This window comes from Pochonia chlamydosporia, chromosome 7 (assembly GCF_001653235.2).
Source record: "Pochonia chlamydosporia 170 chromosome 7, whole genome shotgun sequence".
Taxonomy (NCBI): Eukaryota; Fungi; Ascomycota; class Sordariomycetes; order Hypocreales; family Clavicipitaceae; genus Pochonia; species Pochonia chlamydosporia.
The window spans coordinates 104,272-130,797 of NC_035796.1; the positions used below are offsets into that span (position 1 = coordinate 104,272).

A 26,526-nucleotide genomic window follows, 5' to 3' on the forward strand; every position below is an offset into this window, starting at 1 on the left:
GGTGGCAGCATTTTGTGGTTTTCCTGGTAAGGTCCAATTACTTCTCGAGAATGGGGCAGAGACAGAGGCGAAAGACGGCTTCTTTTGTTTCACCTCCCTGTCGTGGGCCGTCCAGCAAGGTCACGAGGACGTCGCAAGGCTGTTACTTGAAAACGGCTCCAATATCGAAGCCAAGGATGATGAGGAAGCAACGCCTCTGGTGATAGCTTGCATATCTTTAGCCGACGAGCCTATTGTGAGGCTTCTGATGGGAAAAGGTGCCAACAGGGAGGCTAGAAATTCACGGGGCGAACCCCCCCTCATTGTTGCTGTGCAAAACGGTAGCGAAAGCGTCAAACTGCCACTTGAAAATGGCGTTGATATTGACGCCGAGGATGTTCGTGGCGTGACGTCGTTATCATGGGCCTCCATGAAGCTGCTTACAACGAGGGACATCGACATCAAAACTACTGAAGGCCAGTTCCCTGCTCCCTTGGTGTGGCATTCAATGGCTCACCAAATCGCAAACCATGAGATAACTAAGTTGCTGCTCCAAAATAGCGTTGTCATCAACCTGACCATTGAATATCTAGTCTTCCGGTGCCCTAGGTATTCGCGTATAGGGTTAACGAGAATAACCCTGTTGGCGTCCCATTTATCCTAATAGAATTTATCCCAGGGAATACTGCTATAGATATTGCAGGTGGGTATAAGACACATAGGGGCTAGATTCCCTTAGTCTACCGCTAAAGCTTCTATGGGTTAGTGGCTAAATGTTATATAAGTTAGCACTGCGATATGTATTGTTGCTCTTTAGTTTTTTTTCTAATTTACAAACAACAGCTACAAATTACTGCCTTGCGTTTTTCCAAAATTGGAACCATTTTTAGGACTTAGAATAGCAAGTATAATATTAGTCCGTTCCTAAATATCGGCAGACCGTTTAACATAGCGATGTACTTCTTTAAGGCTTGGGCAAAGCACGCTAGATTTCCGCGTGGACAAGACAAAATTCTATGTCTAATGGAAGGAGAGCTAGCTTAAAAAGTTCTTTAAGCTGTTAATAGGTTCCCGTCTTAAATTAAAGCAATAGCTAGTTAGTTATTACAATATAATTATGGACTATTTCTACTCTCTTATAGAGACTTTCTCCACAGCAATATAATTATTAATAAATCCTTTAAGGTTACCGCTATTATTAACTAGAACGGCGAATGTATGTTACCACTAGAGCTTATAATGTTTCTCAGTTTTCTTAATATTATGCCTGTCTAGTTTGGGACGTCTAAGAGTTACAACAAAGATAGAGTACCAGTAGACCAGGAAGAAAGACAAAAGTAGAAAGACCGATAGGCCTATGTGCAGATGGTGAAATTGGCCAAGCCTAATAATTATGTGCTCTCCACGTGTCTAAGTGATCAGAAGGGCTTGGCTTTAGCTTATTCTATAATAGCTTATGGAATTGGGAAGTTAGGGTTCTATGACAAGGTTGTAAATGAGCAGATGGGAACAGACCCATTACGCGGAAAAGCGTGGTAAAATTTGTCTGTTTGTTAAAAAATACGGCATTTATATAGCTTTTTGGGCGTCTACAAAACATAATTTCGGACAGAATATGATAATGCTGTCTCACGGTGGAAACAAAGATGATATGAGAAAAACTTGCAGTTTAACCTTGATTTGCTACACAAGCTTGTCTAGCTTCCACTTGTTGTTTGCTTCGCCAGTCCCTCGGTGACCTTTTACATATCTTGTCCGACAACATCCGTGCGCTGAATAGAGCAGACATCACATCAGGTATGTCCGACTTTGCCGCTAACTCCAATCTTTGCGACACTGGCACTCGCTGCTCCCCTCGTGCACCTTGAACTCGGTCGTCTTCCTAATCCTGCCGCTGGCGCCCTTAGAGGCAATGTCGGTGTCTGTAATCGCGTTGGATGGCTTGCCGCCACTGGAGACCTTTATGCTGCGCACGACGCGCGGGGTGGCGATATATGATATTGTCGAGGTGCTCGTAGGCGGCCGTCTATGTGTGAAGCTATTGCTTCCCGTGCAGTTATTGGAGGCAAACAAGCGGCGCGAGCCGAGAATGTCGATGCTGTTTAAAGATGCATCCGCGTTAGCAGACCCTGGCCATTGTTGTTGTGCAAGTGTGTCGAAAGCAGACGACGGACTAACAACATGACCACAGGGAACAGGCTCTCCAGTATTGACGCGAAGTGATCTAACTGGCCGGCCAGCCCCTCCTCCGTAAAAACGAACTGCAACGGGAATACCACGGCGCGCATGATGCCAATAAGCGCCAACGTAGAGAGGCGAACTTCAGTGCTGCGAACGAGGTAGTGCAAATGGGAGGCGTCACTGGATAGGAACTCCGATGACCGGAGTGCCATACGGAACGTCCTCAGCAGGAACACAGCGCTTACACACTCGATTAGGGCAATGGTTATAAAGTAAGCCACATGCAGGTAGCCTAATGTTAGTTCTAGGGCTGGGGAGTTGTTATCGAGTATGAAGTGTATGCGGACCACCAGAATAGCCACCCGGAAACAGGCGAGAATGACCATTAGCGCCCAGAACAGCGTCATGAAGATCACGCGTTCGCGGCCACGGACGATATAAGTCAGGATTATGTAGCCATAGAAGTTGAGTCCGGCTTCTTGAATCTATAGAAGCGGCGCAAATGGGCCCTTATGTTAGTGAAATGCGATATAACCTGTCGGGGTTGGAATGAGGATAGGAACGGAGTTGGGAACAAGCAGCGTCACATGAAGATGGGAGGACTGAAAATAGAGTACGATGGAGGAAATATACAGCCTCCGTCACCTATGCCCTAACGTCGTACTTACCAGCCAAGAAAGATCCGCGAATGGGGATGCGATGGCCCTGTTGAGGGCGGCATAGTCGGTATAGATATAGTAACCCAAGCCGTTGCCTAGTGCGCACGCAGCGGAGACGACTATGGGCACGAGGAGGATATTTAGGAGCTTTCCCGTGATACCGGCGACCATGAGGCCGAAGAGAATATTGATGAGTCCGATGATGCTTAGGACCCCTGGTGTGTACGGGAGGAAGACCGGTATCTCGGTGGTAGTACTTGACGCCATGATGATTGAACAACGGTGTTGCTAACGATGAACTTCACTAGTGGGGAACGCAAGATTCTAAGAACGGATCCTCCTCTTTTCTCTGTTTTAATGTGTTAGAGTCTTAGCCGATACGCCCTGTAAGCTAGTTCTGTTGCGTCAACAATACCCGTTATTGGAGACATCCAGATCGGATGGAATTTGGTGGGTGCGCCTTGGGAGGAAGCACGCTTTCTGCACTTGCTGAGATACTGGATGCCGGGAAAGTCATTGCGACCCGCTACAAATATATATTAGAAATTGTGAGAGCGAAGATATCATCAGGTTACATCTGATGAGTGAGCACGAAAGGCAACGTCACTGTCGAATTCAGGTGATTTTTAATCTGATTGCAGAGATCGATATCCAGCATTGTGTCGGAATGACCACTGTGCCACTAGCACAAAAATAGTTGTATCTTTATGCATGTAAGTTATCCATGATTATATCTGACACATGTTTACCGAGCGTGAAAGTATCAACGTACCTTTGTAACTCGTCCACGGCAACGCTTCAAGCGTAAACGAGTCATCTCGCTGCGTCTACATTTCTGGTCTCGATTGATAGGTTTGTAGGGCATAATATTAATTATCAGCCGTACCCTAGTGTCCTTGTGCTACAACGGGACTAGGAACGATGGCTGCGTGTCGGATTAATCGCTGCAAATATTTCCATTGTGGCTGATAACACCTCAGCTGCACAGCCGTACGACCCGCATATCAGTTCCTGTGTGGTTTTTAATGGCACATCAGGCCATCAGCTGTCAGCTACTCAAGAGGGGGTAAGTCGTTGCTCTTTGCAATGCTACGATGACGCGACGCGGCATTGTACTGCCAACGACTCCTGGTCTTGAGATTGTATTAGATATGGTTACTTGTTACAACTTCGCCGAGGCGGCAAAGCTGCTCACAAGATAAATAGCTGCATTTATCCCCTTCTTTCAATTGTTATTCAGATAATTCTCATTCAATACAATTGGCACTTTCGTTGTCGTCATGCTCGATCTCATGTGACTTCATAGTTGTGTGCCAGACTATCATTAATATACCTAATGCCACATGCGCCAGAAGGGCGGCCAAAGATGTCTTGTTGCAGGATCGATGGAACATAACGGCCTCTAATGCAGAACAACAAGGAAACAGGATTTGAGGCACATACTTTGATGTGGCTCGATATATTGGCAATATCGTGCGGATGTCGCAGAAAGCAAGAGCTTCCGAGACTGTGTACTTCGGCTTCGGCCATAACTACTTGAATTCCAAGCCTTGCGCAACAAAATATATATATATATATATATATATATATATATATATAAAATTGTTGGGGAGAGAGGAGGGGGACACGCACCGCATCTTCTATGAACTTGGAAGCTGGAATGTATTGTAAGTTGTGGTTTGGAGCCTGTAAAAGTATCAAAACGTGACCGTTGTTGCTGCGTAGCAATTTGTGGCCCGCATGCATATAGCTCCCAGGTGATTCTCCTGGGACAGCCTTTTCAAAGTTTCTACGTGGGACCTTCCCAAGTTAGGGGGGGGGGGGGGGAGTATAAATCGCTATTGCGCATAGCCAGTATGTCAGATATAATCATCGATAACTACATGCATAAAGATACAAATACTTGTTTTGTGCGAGTGGCACAGTGGTCATTCCGACACAATGCTACAGCTGACGAAATTTAACTGGTCGGCAATCTCGGAGCCCCAGGCCTCTGAATGAAGTGTGTCATTCGCTTTTGCTAACTTGGTCGCCAAATGCGACTCTTTGGTTCCTTCAGCCACCATGAATCGTTGTTCCCGTCCTTTCGTGCCGCGCCGCCATCTTGTTACTGTGGCTCGACATCTGCAGTCACGATAGGCGAAGCACATTAAAATCGGGGTTATACGATTCTGATGAGTCATTTCTTCGTAGAATCAATGACTTTTGCCTCTGAGGTTTGAGGAGAGACATGCAATTCTTCCAACAAATAGACAAACGAGTGTAACCGCCGGGTGCCAGCGTGGGAAAGGGAAAAGAGCTGAAGAGCAGGTGACATCTGATCGTCAATACATATTAGCTCACAGCGAACTTGTTAGTCATGGACTGGCTGGACCAGAAAGGAGGTTGAATGGTTGTGGGCGGCGTGATCTTGTACCCGTTGATACTGGCATGATGTCAGCAGCTTGTAAATTAACTTCAGAGTGTGCAATATTATGGCGAAAAAGACACCTACGAGTAGTTACCACCGCAAAGTTCTTTGTTATTTCCCGAACACTTGTAGTCGCACTTAGAGTCGTCCAGCAAAGCCGCACCTTTGGCTATGACGTCTCCGCAAAAACATTGACTGGCGAGACATATGGTGTTAGCTTGTTGCCTGACAGCACTGGGGGAAGGGAAGAACAGCGGACTGACGTTCCCATATTCGACGCCGGCGAACAAGTGTCCGGCTTCTTGACATTGGTCAGCACATTGCTGCGGCGAGTTTGTGGAGGGGAGGTCGGGGAGCTGGATGGAGAGGATCCGGGAGCTGCTGTCTTGGTAACAACCCTGGTAGGACAACGGAACTGGGGCGGGAGGCGGCACGGGCACCGTCTCGATCACCGTGTCACGGCCGGTGAGTTTGAAATTGAAGGAAAGGCGGGCGTCGCTGTCCAGGGTGAGAGTGTAGTCACCGGGGTAGATAACTATACTGCCCTCCGTGTCTGCGCGCGCAAGACCTCCTAGCGGGATTTTCAGGGTAAGGGTCTCCGTGTGGTCGACTCTGATGTCGTGCAGGCGGCCATATGTCACAAGGCTCTTCAATGGGTATGGCCCGGGGCCAGCGTTCTTTGTGGACAGGAATAGCATACCGACATAATCGGAGGTCATTTTTGCCTTACCGCCAGCATTCTTCACATTAATGGCAACGGTCGCAAACGGAGTCTTGTCAACAACTTGACCAGCCTGAACAGCCGAGATAAGTTCAGAGATACTGTAAGTCTCTTTAGGGGCAGATTTCCAGGAAAATTTAAAATCGGTGTAATGCAGCCCGTGGCCAAACGGCAACACCGGCTTATTGAACCATTTGTACGTTCTCCCAGGATTTCCGGTACTAATACCTGGCCGCAGCGCAGGATCAAGCATGCTATGGTAGTCGACGTATCCGGCGGGATACTGCGTGACAGGAAGTCTCCCGGCAATGGACCGTGTCCCATCCATCACATCCCGAAGAGCGTTGCCGCCCTCCTGGCCGGGATAGCCAGCCCACACGATGGCCTTGACGGCAGCATTGGACAAGAGATCAGAATCGTCCAATTGGCCACCGCTAAACTGCACGACGATTAAGAGCTTACCCAGATCAGACAGTTTGGAGATAAGGTGCAGCTGCCCGCCAGGCCAGACAAGATCCCGACGATCACTGTCTTTAGTCTCGGTACGCTTATTAAGACCGCCACAGTATATGATATAGTTGGACGACTTAGCAAGGTTAATAGACTCGTTGAATCTGCCAGTTTTGTTGCCTGTCATGTCGGCGCCGTAAGCGTGCTGAATATTGTGCCATTTTGTCTGCATAGCCTTCAAAGAGCTAACCAAGTAGGGAGCAGGGCCGGCATAAGTCGATTGCATAGCGTTAGGGTTATTAGCCCACGAGCCAATAATTGCAACATTAGCAACTTCCTTTGGCAAGGGTAAGATGCTGTTGTTCTTAAGCAACGTTATGCCCTTTACTGCGGCTTCATAGGCGAGTGACTGAGCGTCAGCGGTATTAACGTCTAACCAGCTAAGCTTTGCGTACGATGACTTTTTGTCGAAGTACCCGACTCAAAGCAGAGAGCGATAGAGCCGCGCAAGAGACTTGTCAAGCGTCCGCTCGGTAGTAAGACCCTGGCTGATGTCGTCCTTAAGGTGGCTATAAGCATGCTCAGTGCCGCACTCAATATCAGTTCCAGCATTTAGAGATGCAGCAGCTGCGTCAGAAGCATTCTTGGCATAATGATGATGGGTAGCGACAGCATCGACGGCGGCACAATCTCCGACAATCCATTGGTGAGGTTCAGACCACCCCCAATGTTCTCGGAGAATGGTCTAAAGTAAGTAGCTGTTAGCACAGGATGGGATACCATTAACAGCGCTATATGAGCACATCAATGCACCAGCCTTGGCGTCTCGGGTGCAAGCTTTAAAAGGGGGCATATAATAGTCGGAAAGATCTTGCGGCGTGGGGTTAAAGCTATTATTAAATTAACCTCCCTTAACGTCATAAACAGCGTAATGCTTACAGGCGGCAATAACCTGCATCTCCTCGGGGTTAACGCCTCCCTGTAGACCGGTAATAAAGCTATATGTATAGTTCTAAGCGTGAAAAGGATCTTCTCCAGGTGTCTCCATGCCTCTTCCCCATCTTGGATCTTTAAATGTGCTAATATTAGGGCCAAAGAAGTTAAAGCTGGAATATCTGCTATTGGCAAAAGCTCGGCCCTCCTTGCCAATAATGCTCACAACGCGGTGAATAAGATTGTCGTTAAAGGCTGCTCCCATGAGAATTAGCATGGGAAAATAAGTTGCCGAGGAAAAATTTACACCAGGTACAGGATCGAAAAACATATCACTACCGGCGACGCCATGAAGGGTCTCGGCGCTCCAGATGTATTGAGGAAGCCCCAATCTCCGAACACCTGGAGCATAGAAATAGAGGTTGTCAGTCTTTTCTTGAAGAGTGAAGTTGCCGATGAATCGTGCAACACGCTGGTCAGGGCTCAAAGACGTGTCGCATATGGGAGTGCTACGAAGCGGATCCCGTGTGCAATCAGGCAACGTTCGTAAAGCGTGCGGGTCAGGCCAATAGTTGCTGGCATCAGCGGCAGCCTGGGCTAGAAGCCCTCTGAAGACGGAATAAATAAGGGTGGTTATCACCATGTTTGTGGGAACGCTGATGGAGAGTTGAGCTCGGGATTTTGCAGCCTCCATGACGAAGTGAAGCTAGGGACGCAATAATTCTTATCCTTTGCAGTAGGTCCAGGGAAGTTTCTCCCGTTTATCCTCTGAGACCTCTGGGTTACAATGAGGCATGTACGTCGGAAGCGGGTTACCTTACCTAGCAGCGTTTACATACCTACATACCTACCTACCAAGGTAGGTAGTGTGGAGAGTGGACATTCCTGGTACTAGCCATGTACGAGCAACTTATTACTGGCAACCGAACAGTGTAATTTCGACCCCGCAGAAATAGCCCAAAGATGGGGACTGCATGTTTCCGGCGTTAGCCATTCACCCGCAGCGTAACACCAACACAGGTTCCTACGGTTCGTCGCTCAGAGTATGCTATATAAGCGAACCTATTGCAAATCATTTACCCAGCTGCGTAACGGCAGACGGCGTTTACTGAATTACCCGACAGATGCCTATTAATCGGTCGAGAACGTGTCTGACAAGTCTCGGCAGATTGTCAGAAGTACACACATGCCAGGAGGTTGTGGAGCTGTAAGTGTCTTTGCTCTCACACCTCGCCTGCGCGTAGAGAGAAACGATCAGGAGCGGATACGCAATTGATAGGAGAATAGGATATTAGCTAATATTCCAAGCTGCAACGGGCAGGTCTATCGGAGCCTCTGTGGCAGCTTGCGCATATCAACCTGACCTTCTTATGCAAAAAGGATACGAGATTGAATCTACTGTCCGCATTCAATCTTATGCACTTCCGTCAGCATATTGTAAGGTGACAGGACCAGCCGGAGCTACCCACGGGCTAAATGTGACTAGATAGAACAGCTCGTATGCCCTTAATATGTGAAGTCGACGATTAATATACCGGCGGCGCTTTGACGTCTGTTCGGCGGAGCTATTCCTTCGCAGTTTTCCCGCAAAACCCCGGATCCGAGCATCGTCCTTCCTCCACGGCTTGAAGCTACGCATCCAAACATCGAACTTCAATCCTGGCAGCCTTGGCCGCACCGCATTAGAACCCGACGACCAAATCGGAGCCGCCCCAATTAGATGAGGATAGATATACAAGGTCGAAAGACCCGTCTTGGGCGGCAATGGGCAATTCGTCGAAGTGATGCAGCCATCAGTCTTGGCCGCGTCTCCAGACAAACCCATGGATAAGAGTCATGAGCGTAACAACTAAGAACGGCGACAGTTTAAATCACTGGGTCACTATCTTCACTATTGACCGGAACCGCACTGATAAAGCAGCCGACTCTCACCATTGTCCTGGCATGGCTGGGTACCCGGGCCTTGGCTGCCCTCGACGGGTTACAATTCCTGTGGTATACGGCGCCAGCGACTGACTAGTCAACTGGCGCCTTGCCCATAGGCAACGGCAGACTACACGCGGCCATCGTCGACGGCGGCGGCGACAAAATCATCTCCATCAACGAGGATACTATCTAGTCAGGTCCGATCCAGGACCGCACCCCCAATGGACTCGCCGAGACAGACTATTGCTACCCAGCAAAGCAAGACCTGCAGGCGGAGGTATCTAAATCAGACAACGGCAACCACGGTCTAGCTGATTGGGCCGCCAATTAGCTTTTGCAAGTCCTGGTAGTGTCAACACTACCAAACGGTGCCTATACAAAGCACCCGACCCGCCGTGTGTAGTGAATGCATTGCTCAGGCGTCTCACTGTCCCAAAAGGAGCAATGCCTCACTTCAGCAAATAACAGGTTTCCAGCAGCCAGCCATTACACCCACCTACAGTTAATAGTCCAGGCATTTTGGGGATATGCGGTGGCTGTGTTGTCGGCTTAATCAGGGTATCAATACGGCGTGCTCAGGCAACATCATTTCGCGCTCGTTTCTTCTTGGATTTTTTTTTGTCGCAACTGATCAGTTCATCTCACAGGGATTTACGCTTTACATAGTGCTCATGGAGAAGCATTCAAGCCTCGTTAAGAATAGCCCGAGTTTGCCATTAGTATATCTTGTTCAGAAGCAATGCCGCAGGCCAAGACTGACTCGAGGCCTAAAAGGCTTAACAACTAGCCTTCCCAGTTTCATAAACCACATGGCCACAAGTGTAGAGTTCATTTCAGCATTGACTACGGGGATTGTCTCGGAAGGGTGTCGATCTTGGTCGCCTGACCAGTCAACGTAAACTTCCAAGTGATCTTGGTGTCACTATCCAGAGCCAGAGTATAATCTCCGGGATAGATATATAGGTCGCCGTTACTATCCGCTCTCGCCAACGAGCCCAGATTAACTGTAAGTTTTAACTGCTTAGTGAAGCCAACACTAATCTTGTATAGACGCCCGTACGCAGCAAGTTGCTTGATCGGACGTGGTGAAGGCCCAGCATTGGAAGACAGGAATAGCAAGCCGACATAGTCCGAAGAGAGGTTTGTGTTTCCTCCCGTATTGTTGACATTTACAACAAGGTCCACAAACTTGGCCAGGTCCTTGAAACCCCGAGTATTTTTTACCAGTGTCCCGATATTATAGGATGCTTCGCTCGGCGTTGACTGCCAGGAAATGGAAAAGTTGGTATAGTGCTGACCGTAACCGAACGGGAAAACAGGCTCGCCCGTATACCACTTATATGTTCTTCCTGGAACGCCCGAGCTCGGCCGCATGGTCATATCCTTGATGTTGTTGCCATTGATATAGCTTGCAGCATACTGTGTGACGGGCAGTCTTCCAGCCGGAGGTGCTACGCCTGTAAGAACATCGAAAAGGGCATTCCCGCCTGCTTGACCTGGGTACCCTGCCCATAATATTGCGTTGACATTGGAATTCTTAACTAGGTCAGAGTCATCTACCTGGCCACCGCCAAACTGAACAATGATTAGAGGCTTCCCAAGGGCGGATAGTTTGGAGACTAGGTCCAGCTGATTGCGCGGCCAGGCTATGTCAAGCCGATCGTTGCCCTCGTCCTCAATAGACCCATCGATTCCTCCTAGATATAGGATGTAATCCGACGCCTTAGCTACTTCGATTGCATCTAAATCCTCTCCGTTCTCCGTATTGATGCCTGTACCCCGACTGTATTTCACGACGGACCAGTGGCTTTGGAAAGCGCTGAGTGGGCTAATGATGGGAACCGGCGCAATGCCACGATAACCAGAACTGCCTTGCATTTCGGTCGTCGCATCGGCCCATGGCCCGATCACTGCTACCTTCGAAAGATTCTTGGATAGTGGAAGAATGCCGTCGTTCTTAAGTAGAACCATTCCCTCGGTAGCAGCGCGGTGTGCAAGTTGCTGAGCTTGTGTGGTGTTGACATCTTTCCAGCCAAGAGAATTATATTGTTCAGGAGGATTGAAATATCCAACCTTGATCAAGGCTGAATAGAGTCGGTTCAGGGACTTGTCGAGTGTCGCCTCTGTAGTGCCATTAGACGCAATACTATCATGCAAGTTCCGAGGATATGTAGTTCCACAGTCAAGATCGGTACCCGCGTTTAACGAGACAGCTGCGCCCTCGACATCGTCAGCGTAAAACTTGGTGTTATGAACGGCGTCGCAGTCAGAGACAACGTAGTTGAATGGCTCGTTAAAACTCCAGTGGTCACGAAGGATGTCTTTGAGAAGATACTTGCTTCCGCAAGCAGGCGAACCATTAACTGCGTTATAGGCACACATGATAGAGGCAGCTTTGGCATCTCTAACGCACGTCCGAAAGATCGGGAGGTAGTATTCTGCCATATCCTGCAAGGTCGGGCGGACATCAATCGTAAATCTACCCGTTTCAATATCGTAAGCGGCATAGTGCTTGCAAGTTGCCAAGACTTTGTAGACTTCTGGATTGACACCACCCTGCAAGCCGCTCACATAATTGTAGACGTATTTTTGAATATGATAAGAGTCTTCTCCAGGGGTCTCCTGACCTCTGCCCCAGCGGGGATCGCGGTACGGGTTGATATTTGGCGTCCAGTAATCAAAGCCCATACGTCCGCTATTTGCAAAGGCACGAGCCTCTGTGCCGATCGTAGTTGCCACTTCGTTGATCAATGAGTCGTCAAATGCGGCACCCATTGAGATGGGCATGGGGAAGCTGGTCGCAGCGCTGAAATTCGCTCCGAATGGAGTGTTGAATTGAGTAGTACCTCGAGCGACGCCGTGTAAGGCCTCGTTGGCCCAACGATATTGAGGCAAACCAAGCCTTAGGACCCCCGCGACCGGGCCAAACCAGTCCATACTTCCACTGTTCGCGATCTTTTCATCCAGCGTCATCTCCTTGATGAGAGCAGCTGCTCTGTCTTGAATGCTCTTTCCGGTATCACAGACGTCATTAGAACAGAGCGGTTGCCGAGTGCAGTCTGCTAGCATTAGGCTTCTTGGAGGGTTTTTGGGGTTTTTAATTGCGTATACATTGATCCTGTTGGAGTGTTAGGTTTATTTGTGTGGGCAAATGAACGATTCGTTTCTTACGCGAGGTTACCTCCACAGGAAATCTTTGAATTACCGGGGCATTTGGCATTACACTTGCTCTCGTCAATTTTCTGGGCGGACTCGGCAATGGCGTGTGCGCAGAAGCACTGCCTAGGATGTTCGGTCAATTTGTTAGGGGAGTTCTTGTAGGCATGAGAAGTTAACCTCAAAAGCTTACGTGGTGTACTCGACGCCACTGTACTCATATCCGTCAGACCCGCAAAGGTCAGCGCAATACTGGGGACTGTTAAGGCTTCCCAAGTCCATGAACTGGTCTTGGAGGATTCGACGATCGCCGAAGTCACTATAGCAACCAGAATAGCTGATTTGGGCGTTGTAAGCTGGCAAGCATGTTCTAGAGTGAACACCGTCGATAACCAACATGGACAGTATCCACGTCAGCCGCTTAAATGCTGGGCTTATCATAGCAAAAAGAGGGCGCCAAATCAAACTGCTCTTCTAGTCTCGCGTAATTTGATCTTGCTAGGCAGCTATAAAAAGTAGTTAAGAGCTGCGCCTAGGTTGGAATATGAACCGAACATGATTCGTGTATTTATAGTGGACAATTGATATACGCCCAACCAATTTGCTACATTGGCGCTGCTTACACAAGTCTAGAATTTTTGCCGGGGACTCATATGGATCCCCATGATTTGGCCCCATGCGATATTTCAGTCTAGATACTCTCTGCCATTACCCGACGGGTAAGTAGTTCCAATATCTGCCTGTCCCAATTACGTTGAGAAAGTTGCCAATGACGCGTCGTCATCTTCGGTAGCACATTACCAAATGACAGGGTGTATCCATCACTCCATTTCCGCAAACGTAGCAGGCTGGGAAGGCTTGCATACCCGAGGAAATATAAGCTAGTAGACATGTTGTACTATTGAGAAGTACTGTAACGTTACCTAAACGGTATAATGCTCTGGAATCTTGTGTAACTAACATGGTCGTTGTCGATAGGGGCGGCAGTATCTCTGTACATTGTTTTAACGAGAGCAGCCACAGCTGCCATTTGGGGTAGGTAGGGATGTGCTCTAGTCTCCACCTCTAGGCCGCCGGTATTAACATCAGACCATTTTACTGATATGAGTATTAGGCTTGTCATGCTATCATTACGGCTCGTATCGTGCAATAATATCACGAGGCTGCTACTGAATCTAGCTATGATATCATGAGCTAGGCTTGATGCTCTGGACCCGGCTCTATCGGGCTTGGAGCTTCGGCGCCAGTGCAGTTCCTAGATAAGCAAGTAAATTAATCGTGTCCCAAGTCGCTAACCAGCAACGTATACAGGATTATTATCCATACGCCTATGGGATACGGTCTTCCATACAAAAGTATTCCATACACGTATTCCATATCCCATACCTATGGAATACTTCAGTAGTTTGCGAAAACTATTAGTCCCAGTGCTGTAGGTTGTTTCATGGTGTCTCAAAGCGGTTCTTTAACCGGATTATGCTTCAGATTCAGCGCTGCTAGCAACTGATGTTTGAGAGAGCAAGAAAATGAGTAAAATTACCAGAATTCCGAGAATCTTATGACTGAAATGTGAATATGTAGGAGTATTTCACGCGCATAGAATAACTTCCATACAGGGTTCATTCCATATTCCATATTCCATATAGACCTGTATGGAGTATAGAGTATGGATAGGAAGTCTAAACGTATACACGCAAGCTCGAAGCTCGCCTCGAACCTGCTTTCCTCATGTTTTCCTCAGCTCTAGATAGACAATACGAAGGCATTTGCTTATTAAACAAAGTGTTACGCCGTTACAGGACGAAGGGAATTCACTGGTGTTAAAGAGGGCGTAGAAATGTCCCGCCCAGAATTAAAGAACAATAAACTCGTCACGAGCAACTACCCGTGAGCCATGGTACAGAATATAGCTAACTATGACTGTCATAGCGTGGCAAGAATTGCCGAATTAAATGCTCTGTTCATCGGAACAAACAAAAACGAGGCAAAGCGTTACTGAAACTAGCAAAACAGGCGCTACCTATAACTCTTCCAGTCTCAACATGAATATCCATCACTGGCCAACCACAGTAACACCAATAGGCAGAGCCACAACCTGACTATTAAGCTCGTTGCCACACTTAGCAGCAGTGGCGGCACCATAATCCTTCTTAGTTAGGCAGTTCTTGGATTTGCCGTTGATCAGGTTGCCAGAGATATCGTATCTCCAGGTATCAGACTGGCAGCCAGACTGGAGAGACAGAATCTTGCCCCAGGCATCGACGATGCACTCATTCGGGCGGAGCAAGCTGTTAATACGGCCGTCGGGGCGGACCCTCCAGGTCTGAGCATCCGAGCCATCGCAGGTAGCAAAAGTCACATTGCCGGACTCGTTGTCGGTGAGGCACTTCTGCTCCTCATGTGACCCATAGGCGGTCCCTTGCTCTGTCTTGCCGGCGGTGGTGAAGATGAGACCGGTGGGCGTGACAGGGCTATCGGACTTGCCAATGCGGAAGACGGCGGTGCCGTGGGAGGGAACGCCCCGGGCAGTGATGCCGCCAACGCCGACGGCAAACGTGTTAGTGCTGCCGATATGTCCGTCCTTAAATACAACCTGAAGGCTCTTGCCGGTCCACAGATCCTTGACAGAGAACTTCTTGCTGGTGCGCAGAGCCTTGGACGACAGGCCGATCCTCTCCCAGGAGACATTGATGTTACCAGCGGAGGCGCCCTTGTTTAGGATAGTGAGAACACGGTCGCCGCCATCAAGGCTCTTAGTCAGGACATCCCAGGTGCCGTCGTTGCTCACCAGGGTGGCCTGCTGGACAAGCTTGTCCTGGTTGATAGCAATCAGGTCCTTGTTGATCAGATAGTTATATTCATTTAGCCTCTCCCCAAATGCGTCGCCGATGATCAATGGCGCAGAGAAACTGCACCAAAGAGCGAATTGGCTCTTCCGCTCGTCGGGAGTCTGGCTTCCAGCGTGGAGAAAGTCCGGGTCGTTGTAGAAGCCGACCTTCTGGTAACGGGCCAGGCGGTTATTAAAGGAGTAGCTTCTCATTACGTTGCCCCAGGAGCCGTCAGTATCAACCCCGTGGCGAGCCAGCCCACTAAACTTTTGGACCCAGCCCATGACGGTATACCAATCGGCGAGGTTCGTGCAAACTTCGGGATAGAAGCTGGCCGGAGCCGAGTTGGACAGAACCATGGGCTTCCTGGACTTGGCAAGAATCCCGGCCCATTTGCCATACACCTCGCGGTAGACCGATTCGTTGTGGACGGGGGTGGGAACTCCAGCGGGCCAGTTGTCAGGTCCCCTGACCTCGGGCATGTGGCAGGCATCCAACTTGATATACTCAAAGCCCCAGTTCTCAAAGTCCTTGTAGTCTATGTCCTCGTAGCCCAAGGAACCGGGGTATGACCTTTCAGGTATGGGGTTGGCCCCGCAGGTGTGCATGCCCGCGGCAGTATATATGCCGGGTTTGAAGCCCTTGTTGGTAAGGTAGTCCGTGAGCGCGCGGAAGCCGTAAGGGAAGTTCCTGGAATTTGGGACCAAGGAATTGTTATCCGCACGACGTAGTTGTTGCCAGCCGTCGTCCAAGTTGATGCGGTTATAGCCGGCGGCGTGCAGGCCATTTTTACTCCAGGTATCCGCGATATCACGGAAATTCTGATCCCGGGCACCCAACCCATAGGCAGTCCAGGCGCTGAAGCCCATGGGCGGGAGGGGGAGGAGTTTCTCTTGGCCGGCAGCGGCCGTGCTGACCAGTCCTGCGACTGTGATGAGAGCCGACCGCGACTTCATATTATTGTTGACGGTAGCTCCGTTTGTATGGGGAAAGAAAAGCAGTTTTAAGGTTATTGTGGCACCGGCCAATTAGTTCAGCTTCCCCTGAGGTAAATTGAGAATCTCTGGTCTGGTATATTTGAGTTGGAACCCTGGTTACCAAGAACAAAAAACAAAACTTGATAGATTCAGACCGATGCCGCCGTATTTATAAAAGAATTTTATTGAAGATTGACAGCCTCATAGTAAAATTGTCAAAGATGTACTTGTCAACCAAAAGGTCATGAGATCCAACGCGGCTCGCACACATACTAAAGCTGATGTAAGCTGGCGTTCCAGAGACGGAGCAGATTCCTACGCAAAAGGCAGGTAACAATCCTCGTTATGGCGATTTGCGGAGAATTTCCCCTGGCCTGTGTCAGCAAAAGCAGAGCTCCTCAGCTTCAGACCAAGCTCAGTTGAACTCAACACTGCACAGAGCTGCGCGTCCATGTCCATCAAGATCAATCTGGTTGAGCAAGGCTCTGCAACGCTGCAGTGTCTGTACAACGTTGCAGCTATTGTTGATAATACGACGCAAAACATGATCATACTGCCGCAGGAGATGTGCAGGACAAGTCCTTCGCAGCCTGCCACTCGCTTCAGTTGTAAGAAGGCATCGGAGACATACCCCTGAAGATGCTCAAATGATCTTCAGCGTGATGTTCATGTCCTGCCATTTGATGGCTTGCTAGTGATAACCACAGCATCGTCGGGTCTCACACTGAGGCAACTACTATCTGGAGAAGGAATCAACGCGCCGATGGCAACTGTCCGCCAATATCACCCCGAGTATTCGACGGCGGAGGACGGTTATCCGGGCCAAGCCTTCTGAGCCTGTTTCCATGTCAAAGCTCCATCCAGCAGCATCCCATCATGAACGGTAACAATGCGTTACATCGGGGCGCGTTAGTCCCAGACTTACAAGCGGACGGGATTGTGCCGAGCGTATAAACGCTTTTTTTAGGAAGTCGGCCGTGGGCCACACTATACTTATGATCTCCGCACTGCCAGTACGCAGCGGGTAAATAGTCATATAAATTCTGTCTCTGATTGGTTCGCTTACATAGCAGACCATAAGAGTATTCTAAGACGAAAATCTAGACCTATAACTATCGGTTTATCCAGGTGTTACGCTGCAGGCAAACGAATTTTGTCACGGGCTCGAGTAAAATGTATTTCAAGTCCCTGCGTTGCAACTCACCGTTTCCCGCACCAATACAGGTTGGGGGCTGGTCTGCGGGTCCACCGCTCCAGCTAAGACCCTTGCCGATGACTTCTGGTGCGGATCGCCAGGGTCCAACACGTTTCTATTGGCTCATCTGTGAAAAACGCACCAGAAGTCAGGGAAAGTCTGGGGGGGGGCAATTTGACATCACCTTCCAATAACGACAGACATTGTTCCCTAGGCGTCCCTTCCCCTGTCGCAAAACCCGATCACCTCTCGACTTCGCGTTCCCCAACAGAGCTAAGCCTGTAGTTATTGAATGCTTGTGGAGACTCGATGAGTACGCTTCGTTAAAATGGCAAAGCGATCGGTTGATCCCTTTCATCGCAGGAATCCTCTCAGAACTTCATGAGTGTCTCCAGCGCATACGAAATGGGGCTAGAACTACTATCTGCATCCTTCGCACTTTAGACGCCGACTTCTAGGCTTCCATGCTTGTCCACTTTCGCGAAGCCAGGCAGCGCCTTAGGTTACTACCGTTTATTGGATCTCGATGGATGGGTAACATAGGGAAATATTTAAAGAAGTCTGTAATCCTTCGACCTCACGGCTACCAGACTCTTTTTTTTTTTTACGCTTCGCCGCAACTCCGCAATTCGCGAGGGCAAAGATTTGTCAGATGGGTATCTATAATTTGCTCTTCGCAGCAGCGGTGACATTCGGGTCAGTTGCTAGCGCCAAGTACGATCCGCTCGACTATGTCAATCCCCTGATTGGCACGTCTAATGGTGGTAGGCTCCATATTTGCAACATGCCAAGTTCTGGAAGATAACGAGAAGCAGGGAACGTCTTTCCTGGAGCCACGCTACCCTTTGGAATGGCCAAGGCTGTGGCTGACTCGGAATCGAATAATAATGGAGGTTTTTCTTTTGATGGCCGTAAAGGTCTGCATTTCCCACGCCAAACAGCGCTCTGGCTCAGAACTCTGCAAGTGAATTATAGGGCTAAACAGCTCGCTCCTAGTTAACGGCTTTTCACATATGCACGACAGTGGCACTGGAGGGGTGAGTGGTGATGCAGTAGCAGTACTTGTGTCTTTCGGCTTATCTCAGAGCTGACACGAAACAAAGTGGGCTTCTCTTGGAAACTTTCCTCTTTTCCCTCAAAGCGGATGCCCCGATGGAGATCCGCTTCAATGCCACTTCACAAAGAACGACCGCGGGACGAACCCTAAGCCAAAGAGCGTCGTTGCCAAGCCAGGCTACTTCACGTTGTCATTGGATACAGCTATCACGGCTGACATGACAGTGTCCAATCATACCACTTTGTTCCGATTTACTTTTCCAGAGGTCTTAGGCGGAGAAAAAATCCCCTCTCAACCCCTGATCTTGCTGGATCTGATAGACCTGCGTAACTCGCGGAGCAGGGCAAACGCGTCCGTTGATGCATCTTCTGGTCGCATTAAGGCTTCTGGCGGGTTCGGCTCTTCATTCAGTGACGAAAACAACGGAAACTACGTGCTATACACATGTGCGGACTTTGCAGGGGCAAAGGTCAAAGATGCTGGTGTCTTCGTGAACGGCAAGGCCACGTTCTCCAAAAGCATCAACGTTGGTAGCTTTCGTGAGGATCAGACGGCCGGTGCGTTTGTGCAATTCAAGACACCGGATCATAAGAATCAAATTTTCGCGAGAGTTGGTATGTCCTTTATCAGTGAAGACCAGGCGTGCAACAACGCTGAGAATGAGATTCCCACCTTCGACTTTAACAAGACACAGTCCTTAGCCGAAGATGCCTGGCGCAAGAAGATGGAAGTTGTCAACATCGACCCTATCGGTGTCGACAAGTCGCTGCAGACCATATTTTGGTCGGGCATATACCGAGCTATGATCTCGCCTCAGGACTACACAGGCGAAAATCCCTTGTGGAAGAGCGACGAGCCTTGTGAGTAAACGGCGCAACTTCTTTTAAGAGCCCTGGTGCGCTGACGAGGGCCGGAAAGACTACGACTCTTATTACTGCATATGGGACTCATTCCGTAGCACCCATCCGCTCATCACTCTTCTCGACCCTCTAAGCCAAACTCGAATGGTTCGAAGTCTGATCGACATCTACCGCCATGAAGGAAAGCTTCCCGATTGTAGGATGAGTCTATGTAAAGGCTATACACAAGGCGGCAGTAATGCAGATGTCGTTCTGGCCGACGCGTACATCAAAGGTCTCAATGACAACGTTGACTGGACGACTGGCTACAAGGCTGTGGTTTCGGATGCCGAAGGTTAAAATCTCCCATTATGTTTCACAGAAGCTCAAAGTAACTCGCCAACAGATGAGTCCGCAAATTGCGCAGTCGAGGGCCGTGGTGGTTTGCGCAGCTGGAAGGAACTCGGCTATATTCCCACTGATGACCTTGATCCCCATTGTGAGTAAAATCACGCTTCTTGTGCTTCGTTACGGTTGGACTAAATCGGAAAAGGTCCTCGGTTACATCTCTCCATTAGTCGCACAGTTGAGTATGCATATGACGATTTCTGTATTGCACAGATAGCCAAAGATATGCAGAAGCCCGATGATGCCAGGAAGTACCTTAAACGCTCCCAAAATTGGAAAAATCTGTTCAATGAGGATATTAAAGACCGCGGATTCAAGGGCTTTCTGCAGCCGAGGTACTTAAACGGCACATTCGGTTTCCAGACTCCTAGCCTGTGCTCGCATCCATGGGAAGATTCATATTGCTATCTGTTCGACAACATTGCTGTGAGATCTCTTCTGGATGGAAAGTGTCCATAATCAAAGGACTGCTGCTGATGCTACTTTAGACATACGAGGGAAGTGCCTGGCTATACACCTTCTACGTCCCTCACGAAATGGACTCTCTTATCACAAAGCTCGGTGGCCCGGATGAATTCGTGCGACGGCTGCAGTTCCTCCATGACAACGACTTGCTGTATTATGGTGATGAGCAAGCATTTCTGTCGGTCTACCTCTTCCATTACGCCGGACGACCAGGCCTCTCCTCACAGTATCAGCACCGCTATATCACAACCCAATATAACGACACAGTTGGCGGCCTACCAGGTAATGATGACTCCGGCGCGATGGGCTCGTACGGCACGCTGGCCATGATGGGCTTGTGGCCGATGGGCGGGCAGGACGTTTACCTCATCAACCCGCCATTTTTCCGCGAGGTCAATGTGACCAACGCGTTAACAGGCAAGACTGCGACCGTACGCAACATCAACTTCGACGCCGGCTACATGAACATCTATATCCAGAACGCCACCCTTAATGGCAAGCTATACACCAAGAGCTGGATTACTCACGACTTCTATCGAAACGGCGGCGTGCTAGAGCTGACATTGGGCCCGAACGAGAGTGGTTGGGGGAGCCAGGTGGAGAACCTGCCACCGAGCGTAAGCAGACCTCGTCTCGGAGCGAATATGTGGAACAGACTTTGCTGATGAGCTGGGCAGCTTTCCAACAACGATGATGCCGACTAGAACGCCAACGGGCGTGCTGACGAGCGCAAGTTCAAATAGGGCTTAGGCTCCTGACTTCTTGATAATTACTTCGCTCAGACACACGAAAGGGGTGACCTTCGAGATCTTAGTGAAGGCAGTCATCAGAGGGATGAAAAGAAAGGAGGAGGAGGAGGAGAAGAAGAAGAAGAAGAAGAACAACAAATCTAAAGAAAAAAATAAATTTAAATGAAAAAGGGAAGAGCTGGCGAGGTTTTTATGTTATTTTCTGCAAGTTGGTATTATTAACAACACTACAAGTTCTGCGCTGTTCTTATTCGCCCGCAAGCCCCAGCATCACTCTCCACGCGTCAACGGACTCAACAGCCGCACTCGAGTTCCAGTTGCTCTTCTGCCTACCCCTAGAAATGACACTGTGGCTAGCCGTAGCATCCCTTGCCCTTGCCGTGGCACGGATGCTAGCCAAGCCAGCCCGGTGACGGGAAATGTCGGGGTTGGCCAAAACAGGCGTAAGCGCCCAAATTCTTTTGTGTGAACGCACGTTTCCTTTCCCTTGTTCTTAGCCATATTTGACTGTGGTAGGTTATAGGCCCTACAGTAAAGTCCTATTGTAGGGTTGCTGGTGCACGCAAAGGATTGTGTGCTTGATCACCCTCCGGTTAGATTCTGTGGTCCTTGCTTCATCACCTCGAGAGCGGAGCTTGTTCATCTGGTATGGATTATGATATAATTAGGAAAATGGTAATTCACCATGACACGGAAAATTTGGTGACCAGAGGGCAGCGTGAAAGACTGGGCCGTTGCCGTTCCCCAATCATCATATTGTTGGTGTCCATTTTGCAACCCAAGTCGTCGCCCTTTCCCTACACAACAGGCTCTCCAACATCATCTGCAGTCCGCAGATCACTACAAATTATTTGTTTTTTGTCCAGCCAATTTGGCTGACAAAAATTCCGGCACGTCAAAGATCATCCTGGCGTTTACGACAGTGAGCGGGCTGGTTCAGCACCTCGAAAGCGGAGCTTGTTACCAGGGCATTGCTAGCTTTCGGAAAACAGCGAAGTATCTGGAGAAACAGTTACAGATGTGTGGTCTCAAACTTCACATTTACAATCAAGAACAACGAGAACAACCATTGAACGGATAGATGGATTATGCTTTATTGATGAATTATTCGTTCGCGTTATCAAAATGAATCTAAGCTAATGTGAATTAATGTCTAGGCATCCACGCGACAAATACTAGCGTTACAGAGTATTTGTATGTATAATACTTCTAAAGAGCATCTAGTATGCTTGTTGGAAGCCGCAAACTACACGTGGCTAGGGTTGGGCCTTCTGCCGAGAATTCTAGCAACAAAAGAGAAACATAGCAAAGTAGTTATCTTGAAGTTCCAGCAACGAGACTCGCCCCCTCCCCCAAGCAATACCACATTGTATTTTCTGGGTTAAGCAACTTCAGATTGACACCCGCCTATTCTTCCACATCTGATTAATATTTTCTTTTTTTCGCGCATATATGGGTGGTAGACTTTGCACCAGTGTTACCAGAAATGGCTGTCTGGGGACTGTGCTGTACTGTAAGGCATGTTTATGTGCTATACTCTCTCTATATACATATAGTATACTGGGATGTTAAAGATGCTTTAAACACCAACAGACATCTTGAGAGTCTTTCATCCTCTGTGCGTCAGTATAGCCCAGTATTCCGCCAATGGTAACAAGCTACCCAGAGACCCAATCAACTAAATCAACTACACGGCATCTGTCAATTTAGAGTAAGTGTAGATTAGTAATGAAACTTTGAATGTAGTGTATCAACGGACACCTCAAATGTAGTTGATTTAAGTGTAGTTGACTTCAGTGGATGGAGGTTTGTGGCGGCATCATCCAGAGTCGCGGCGTAGTGGGGCAGCGCATGATGGCACTAAGTTAACGCGTCTACACGTCCACGCGCTTGCTCATACCTCTTTCCTCTTCATCTTGGTTTTCGTGCAATATAGTGGCATTATCTCTTGAGTTGATCTCATCGCGCCCGTGTCAGGGTTGGCCACAGTGACGCTAACCATCCCCTCGCATTAAAAAGTGTCAGAGACGACATATTCTAACAAATACCTCCCTCTTAGAAGGAGGTGATGTCCACTTTTGCTGGCTGGTACAACAAGTAGGGCTTCCCGAGGCTCCTCTGGTGCGAATCTACCTTCGGCTGCTCCCGTCCCCTTCCCTTCATTCACTCTTGTAGCACTCGAATCGCCTCTTCAATGGCCAGCTGTTTTCGCCGCGGCAGCGAGCCACGATAGCTCCCGTCTTCTGAACTCATCATCATTAAGATGGATGCCCTCGAGCTCTTTCTTCTCCTCTATGATCGAGAGAAATAACGGATCTAGGTCGTTGATAATGCCTGCCCGAAACCACGACCTCAATACCTGACACATCCCAACTGTTTGCGCCTGAAGATTGCACCGTTGGGGAACAACCATCTGCCCTGCTGCCGAGAACATCCTCTCACATTCTGCAGACATTGATTGTATTGTGACAAAGTCGAGGGCCATTCGGGAGAGACGAGGGTATTGCAGGCGCTTCTCATGCCAATACGCTATCGGATCTCGCACAGTCTTGTCGGTGCTCTCATGGCTCGATTGCCATCGTTCGTATTCGTCGCCAATCGTGTCGTCGTCCAGTAGAGGCTCTGTCTGTATGGAGTCGATACGGGACTGTTCGCAATGCTCTTCGAAGGCATTGTAGTATTGCTTCTGTCGTTTTGCAACAGGCTCGTCATTTGAGGCCACCACAATATGGAAATCTCGATAGGACTCGTCCCACACTTCTTGAACTATCCTTTTTGCAGATCTGATCCAGTCGGGCTTATGTACCCAGGCCTGCTCGAACCATCCCCATCTGTATGCCGGGTGGAGTGCGAGGGCGGTATAATATATCGGTGTTGTGTCGAGAATAGTGTAATACTTGTCTAATTTCTCCCAGGCCATATTTATGCTGATCCTGAACTGTTCGGGGTCAGGAAAATCTTTTGCCATCGCCTTATATTTTTCGAGCTTGCCAAGCAGGAATTCAAACCCATTGATCACATCCCAAACGTTCCCATATGAACCAGTATAACCCCTCTTGCGTTTCCTGATTAAACCGTCGCCTTCTAGAGTCTTGACTGCATCTTCATAGTATCCAAGGATCGTCGCGAAGTGTTGAAGTACAGACCAATCGTTGGCCGTAAGTTGGTTCTCGTCTCTAAGGATTCGAGGCCGGACAGCCGACTTTTTCAACTGGCCAGTTCTTTTTGATGTATTCTCCTCCTCCCATTGGATTCGGAACTTCGCGACTAGCAGTTCGAAGTACCTTCGAAGTCTCAAGGCGCGGCGGATCATATAGAGCTGGGAAAGCCAGCGCGTATCGTTATCTAGCACTACCGAGACGGGGCTTTTTGACCGTATTTTCGGATCGTCCGACATGGATATGTCGTACTCTTGAAGTTCTTTCAACAGGTATGTCAGTCTGTCCGATCGATCAACATCCACGACGAAATTATGGAGCTTCCCAACCGGCCCTTTCTGTCGCCAAAGTTCGTATTCGGCTTCAGACAGCGCTTCTGCACCAGAAAGTTGTTCTTCGAACGCGTCTGTATCCTTCCCGAACAGTAGTGCCTTCGCAGACAGATTGACTATATGGCCGAAGCAGCGGCCTCGCCTTCGAGCGCCATTGAAGCCGAGCTTTTTGCCAATAGCCTCAAGTGCTGTGTCGTTGTTCTCGGCATTGTCAAGGGTAAAATACCCAATATTCTCCTCGATGCCAAAAGCCTCGATGGTATAAAGGACTTCTGTTGCAATGTTGTTCCCCGAATGTCTGCGGACTTCGGGGACCCCCAGAGCGACCTTGTGGGGCTTGCTATTCTCGTCCCTGAAGAAGCACACGATACCGTATAACGAGTGTCGATTCCGCGCCCTCCATCCGTCAAAGCTGACGTGTATTAAGCCGGGGCTCTTTCGCAGGGCTTCAATGACGCGCGCCTTGTGCTTTTTAAATTCGGAGTTGATGAGCGCGCGAACTGTGGTATCAGAGATGTTGGCGTTCGTGATCTTGACTGCAGGGTTAAGGTATTCGAAGATATCCCGGAGTCTCTCATGTTCAACAACACTAAAGGGCTGATTCGTGTCGACTATCCACTCGATCAGGAGACGTTGAAAGTGATTTCGATTAAATCCGCGTATCATAGAGTTGGCAATCGCCTGTTCTCGAGGTCTTAAAGGGTCGAGCTTCCATATATCCACAATCGATCTTGGCCTCTTGCTCCCTGGCTTCTCCTCGGCTTTCTTTTGCAAGCCGGACTTTGTCTTGTTATCTGGTGCAGATATTCCGTGATCCTTGTATAAGTGATTCAGCGCATTCTGAAGGCCAATAGCAACGAAATTCTTAGGTCTGGGGTCGTTCTTCTGAATACACGGCTTGCAGACCCATCTGCGCTCGTCGTCATGTTGTATGTCGTATCCATATTCCCAAGCCCATGAGTAGTTGTCTTTGCTTCTTTCTGACCATACCCAACCCGGAAAATGTCCCCAAAGACGCGTATCGTACTTATCAGGAGTGGGCAATGTCGTCGGCGGCGGGGAGAACGGCGTCAATGAGCTCTCGGCAGAAGAAGCAGGCGTGGAAGGCACTGGGAGTTCGAAGTCAATTGGGACATCATCGATAGAAATTGGGGACGATTCTAGGAATTCCGAAGCGCTCATGGTCATAGTAAACATAAAGACATAATGTGAAAGTGTCACGGACTAACTCGTTGCCGTGCACCTGGGTTGATGGCAATGCTGATAACGCCACCAAATGAGGGTCTCACAACCAGCCCCTGAGCATTGACTGCCCAGTTAACCACCATAGTAGAGAGTCCACCCCTCGAGAACGTCTGCTCTCTCTTTTTTGTTAGCTGAATGAGCCGCGTGTCCCCTTACGGAACTTACTGGGGCCGACCGGCGACCCCTTACAGAAAAGAAGCGATGATACTTGTTGTAGATGGCCAGAAATAGGTGTTATGTGATGATCAAGCAGGTGCTAGCTAGCAGGAAGATATTTCAATAAACTAGGCATCAGCCATCGTTCCGCTACACGGCATTCAAAACATGGCAATACGGTTCCAAGATGGGTAAAAAGATGCCGAAGTCAATCAACCAAGGATCAACAGACGCACGACGCAGTAGCGGAGGCTCTACCTTAAGGCACTTTGGTTAGAATACAAATTACGGATGTAGAATAGGGGGAGGAAGCTGACTTGTCGTCTCGCCCGCAGCCGAACCTACCCTGAAGCTAAGTTCGAGATCAAATGTGCAGCCCTTTAACCATCAACAGTTACACTGAAATCAACTAAATCCACGTACACGAGAGGCCCAAATTTAGTTTAATTGATTAGTCAGGATTGTCCTGATTTAGTTGATTTAGTTGAGTGTAATACACTAAGTTGATCAACCAGTGTAAGTCGTGTAGTTGATTGGGTCTCTGAAGCTACCGCATCTGCAATCTAAGGTGGAGACTCTAGCGTCAATAGTCAACGATGGCGTTAAGACATATATGTTATACCTTTTCGGCTAACGAATAAGCTACACTGGCTGGTGCATTGATGACCTTACCCCCTTGGGATTCTGGGGGGTTGCAAGCAG

General features: G+C 48.9%; 5 protein-coding genes across 5 annotated transcripts; 1 reads left to right on the top strand and 4 right to left on the bottom strand.

Moving 5' to 3' along the window:
- Window positions 1-1,794: 1,794 nt before the first annotated feature.
- VFPPC_16659 (hypothetical protein) lies at window positions 1,795-3,086 on the bottom strand (the record flags this gene model as incomplete). The annotated part of the gene is made up of 3 exons (XM_018294412.1): window positions 1,795-2,077; window positions 2,158-2,645; window positions 2,829-3,086. The coding sequence occupies 3 exons, from the start codon at window positions 3,084-3,086 to the stop codon at window positions 1,795-1,797; spliced, it is 1,029 nt and encodes a 342-aa protein (XP_018140166.1).
- A 7,016-nt stretch (window positions 3,087-10,102) lies between these two features.
- Window positions 10,103-12,814, bottom strand: VFPPC_06915 (beta-xylosidase; the record flags this gene model as incomplete). The annotated part of the gene is made up of 3 exons (XM_018285866.1): window positions 10,103-12,377; window positions 12,431-12,541; window positions 12,609-12,814. The coding sequence occupies 3 exons, from the start codon at window positions 12,812-12,814 to the stop codon at window positions 10,103-10,105; spliced, it is 2,592 nt and encodes an 863-aa protein (XP_018140164.1).
- Window positions 12,815-14,468: 1,654 nt separating this feature from the next.
- On the bottom strand, window positions 14,469-16,199 carry VFPPC_06917 (alpha-galactosidase; the record flags this gene model as incomplete). Its single annotated transcript, XM_018285867.1, has 1 exon — window positions 14,469-16,199. One exon carries the CDS (start codon window positions 16,197-16,199, stop codon window positions 14,469-14,471), a length of 1,731 nt encoding a protein of 576 aa, XP_018140163.1.
- A 2,229-nt stretch (window positions 16,200-18,428) lies between these two features.
- On the top strand, window positions 18,429-20,888 carry VFPPC_06919 (alpha-1,2-mannosidase subfamily; the record flags this gene model as incomplete). Its single annotated transcript, XM_018285868.1, has 7 exons — window positions 18,429-18,452; window positions 18,519-19,332; window positions 19,391-19,666; window positions 19,718-19,810; window positions 19,865-20,145; window positions 20,208-20,801; window positions 20,862-20,888. 7 exons carry the CDS (start codon window positions 18,429-18,431, stop codon window positions 20,886-20,888), a joined length of 2,109 nt encoding a protein of 702 aa, XP_018140162.1.
- Window positions 20,889-23,124: 2,236 nt separating this feature from the next.
- Window positions 23,125-25,605, bottom strand: VFPPC_18069 (restless-like transposase; the record flags this gene model as incomplete). Its single annotated transcript, XM_022429728.1, has 1 exon — window positions 23,125-25,605. One exon carries the CDS (start codon window positions 25,603-25,605, stop codon window positions 23,125-23,127), a length of 2,481 nt encoding a protein of 826 aa, XP_022285140.1.
- Window positions 25,606-26,526: the final 921 nt, after the last annotated feature.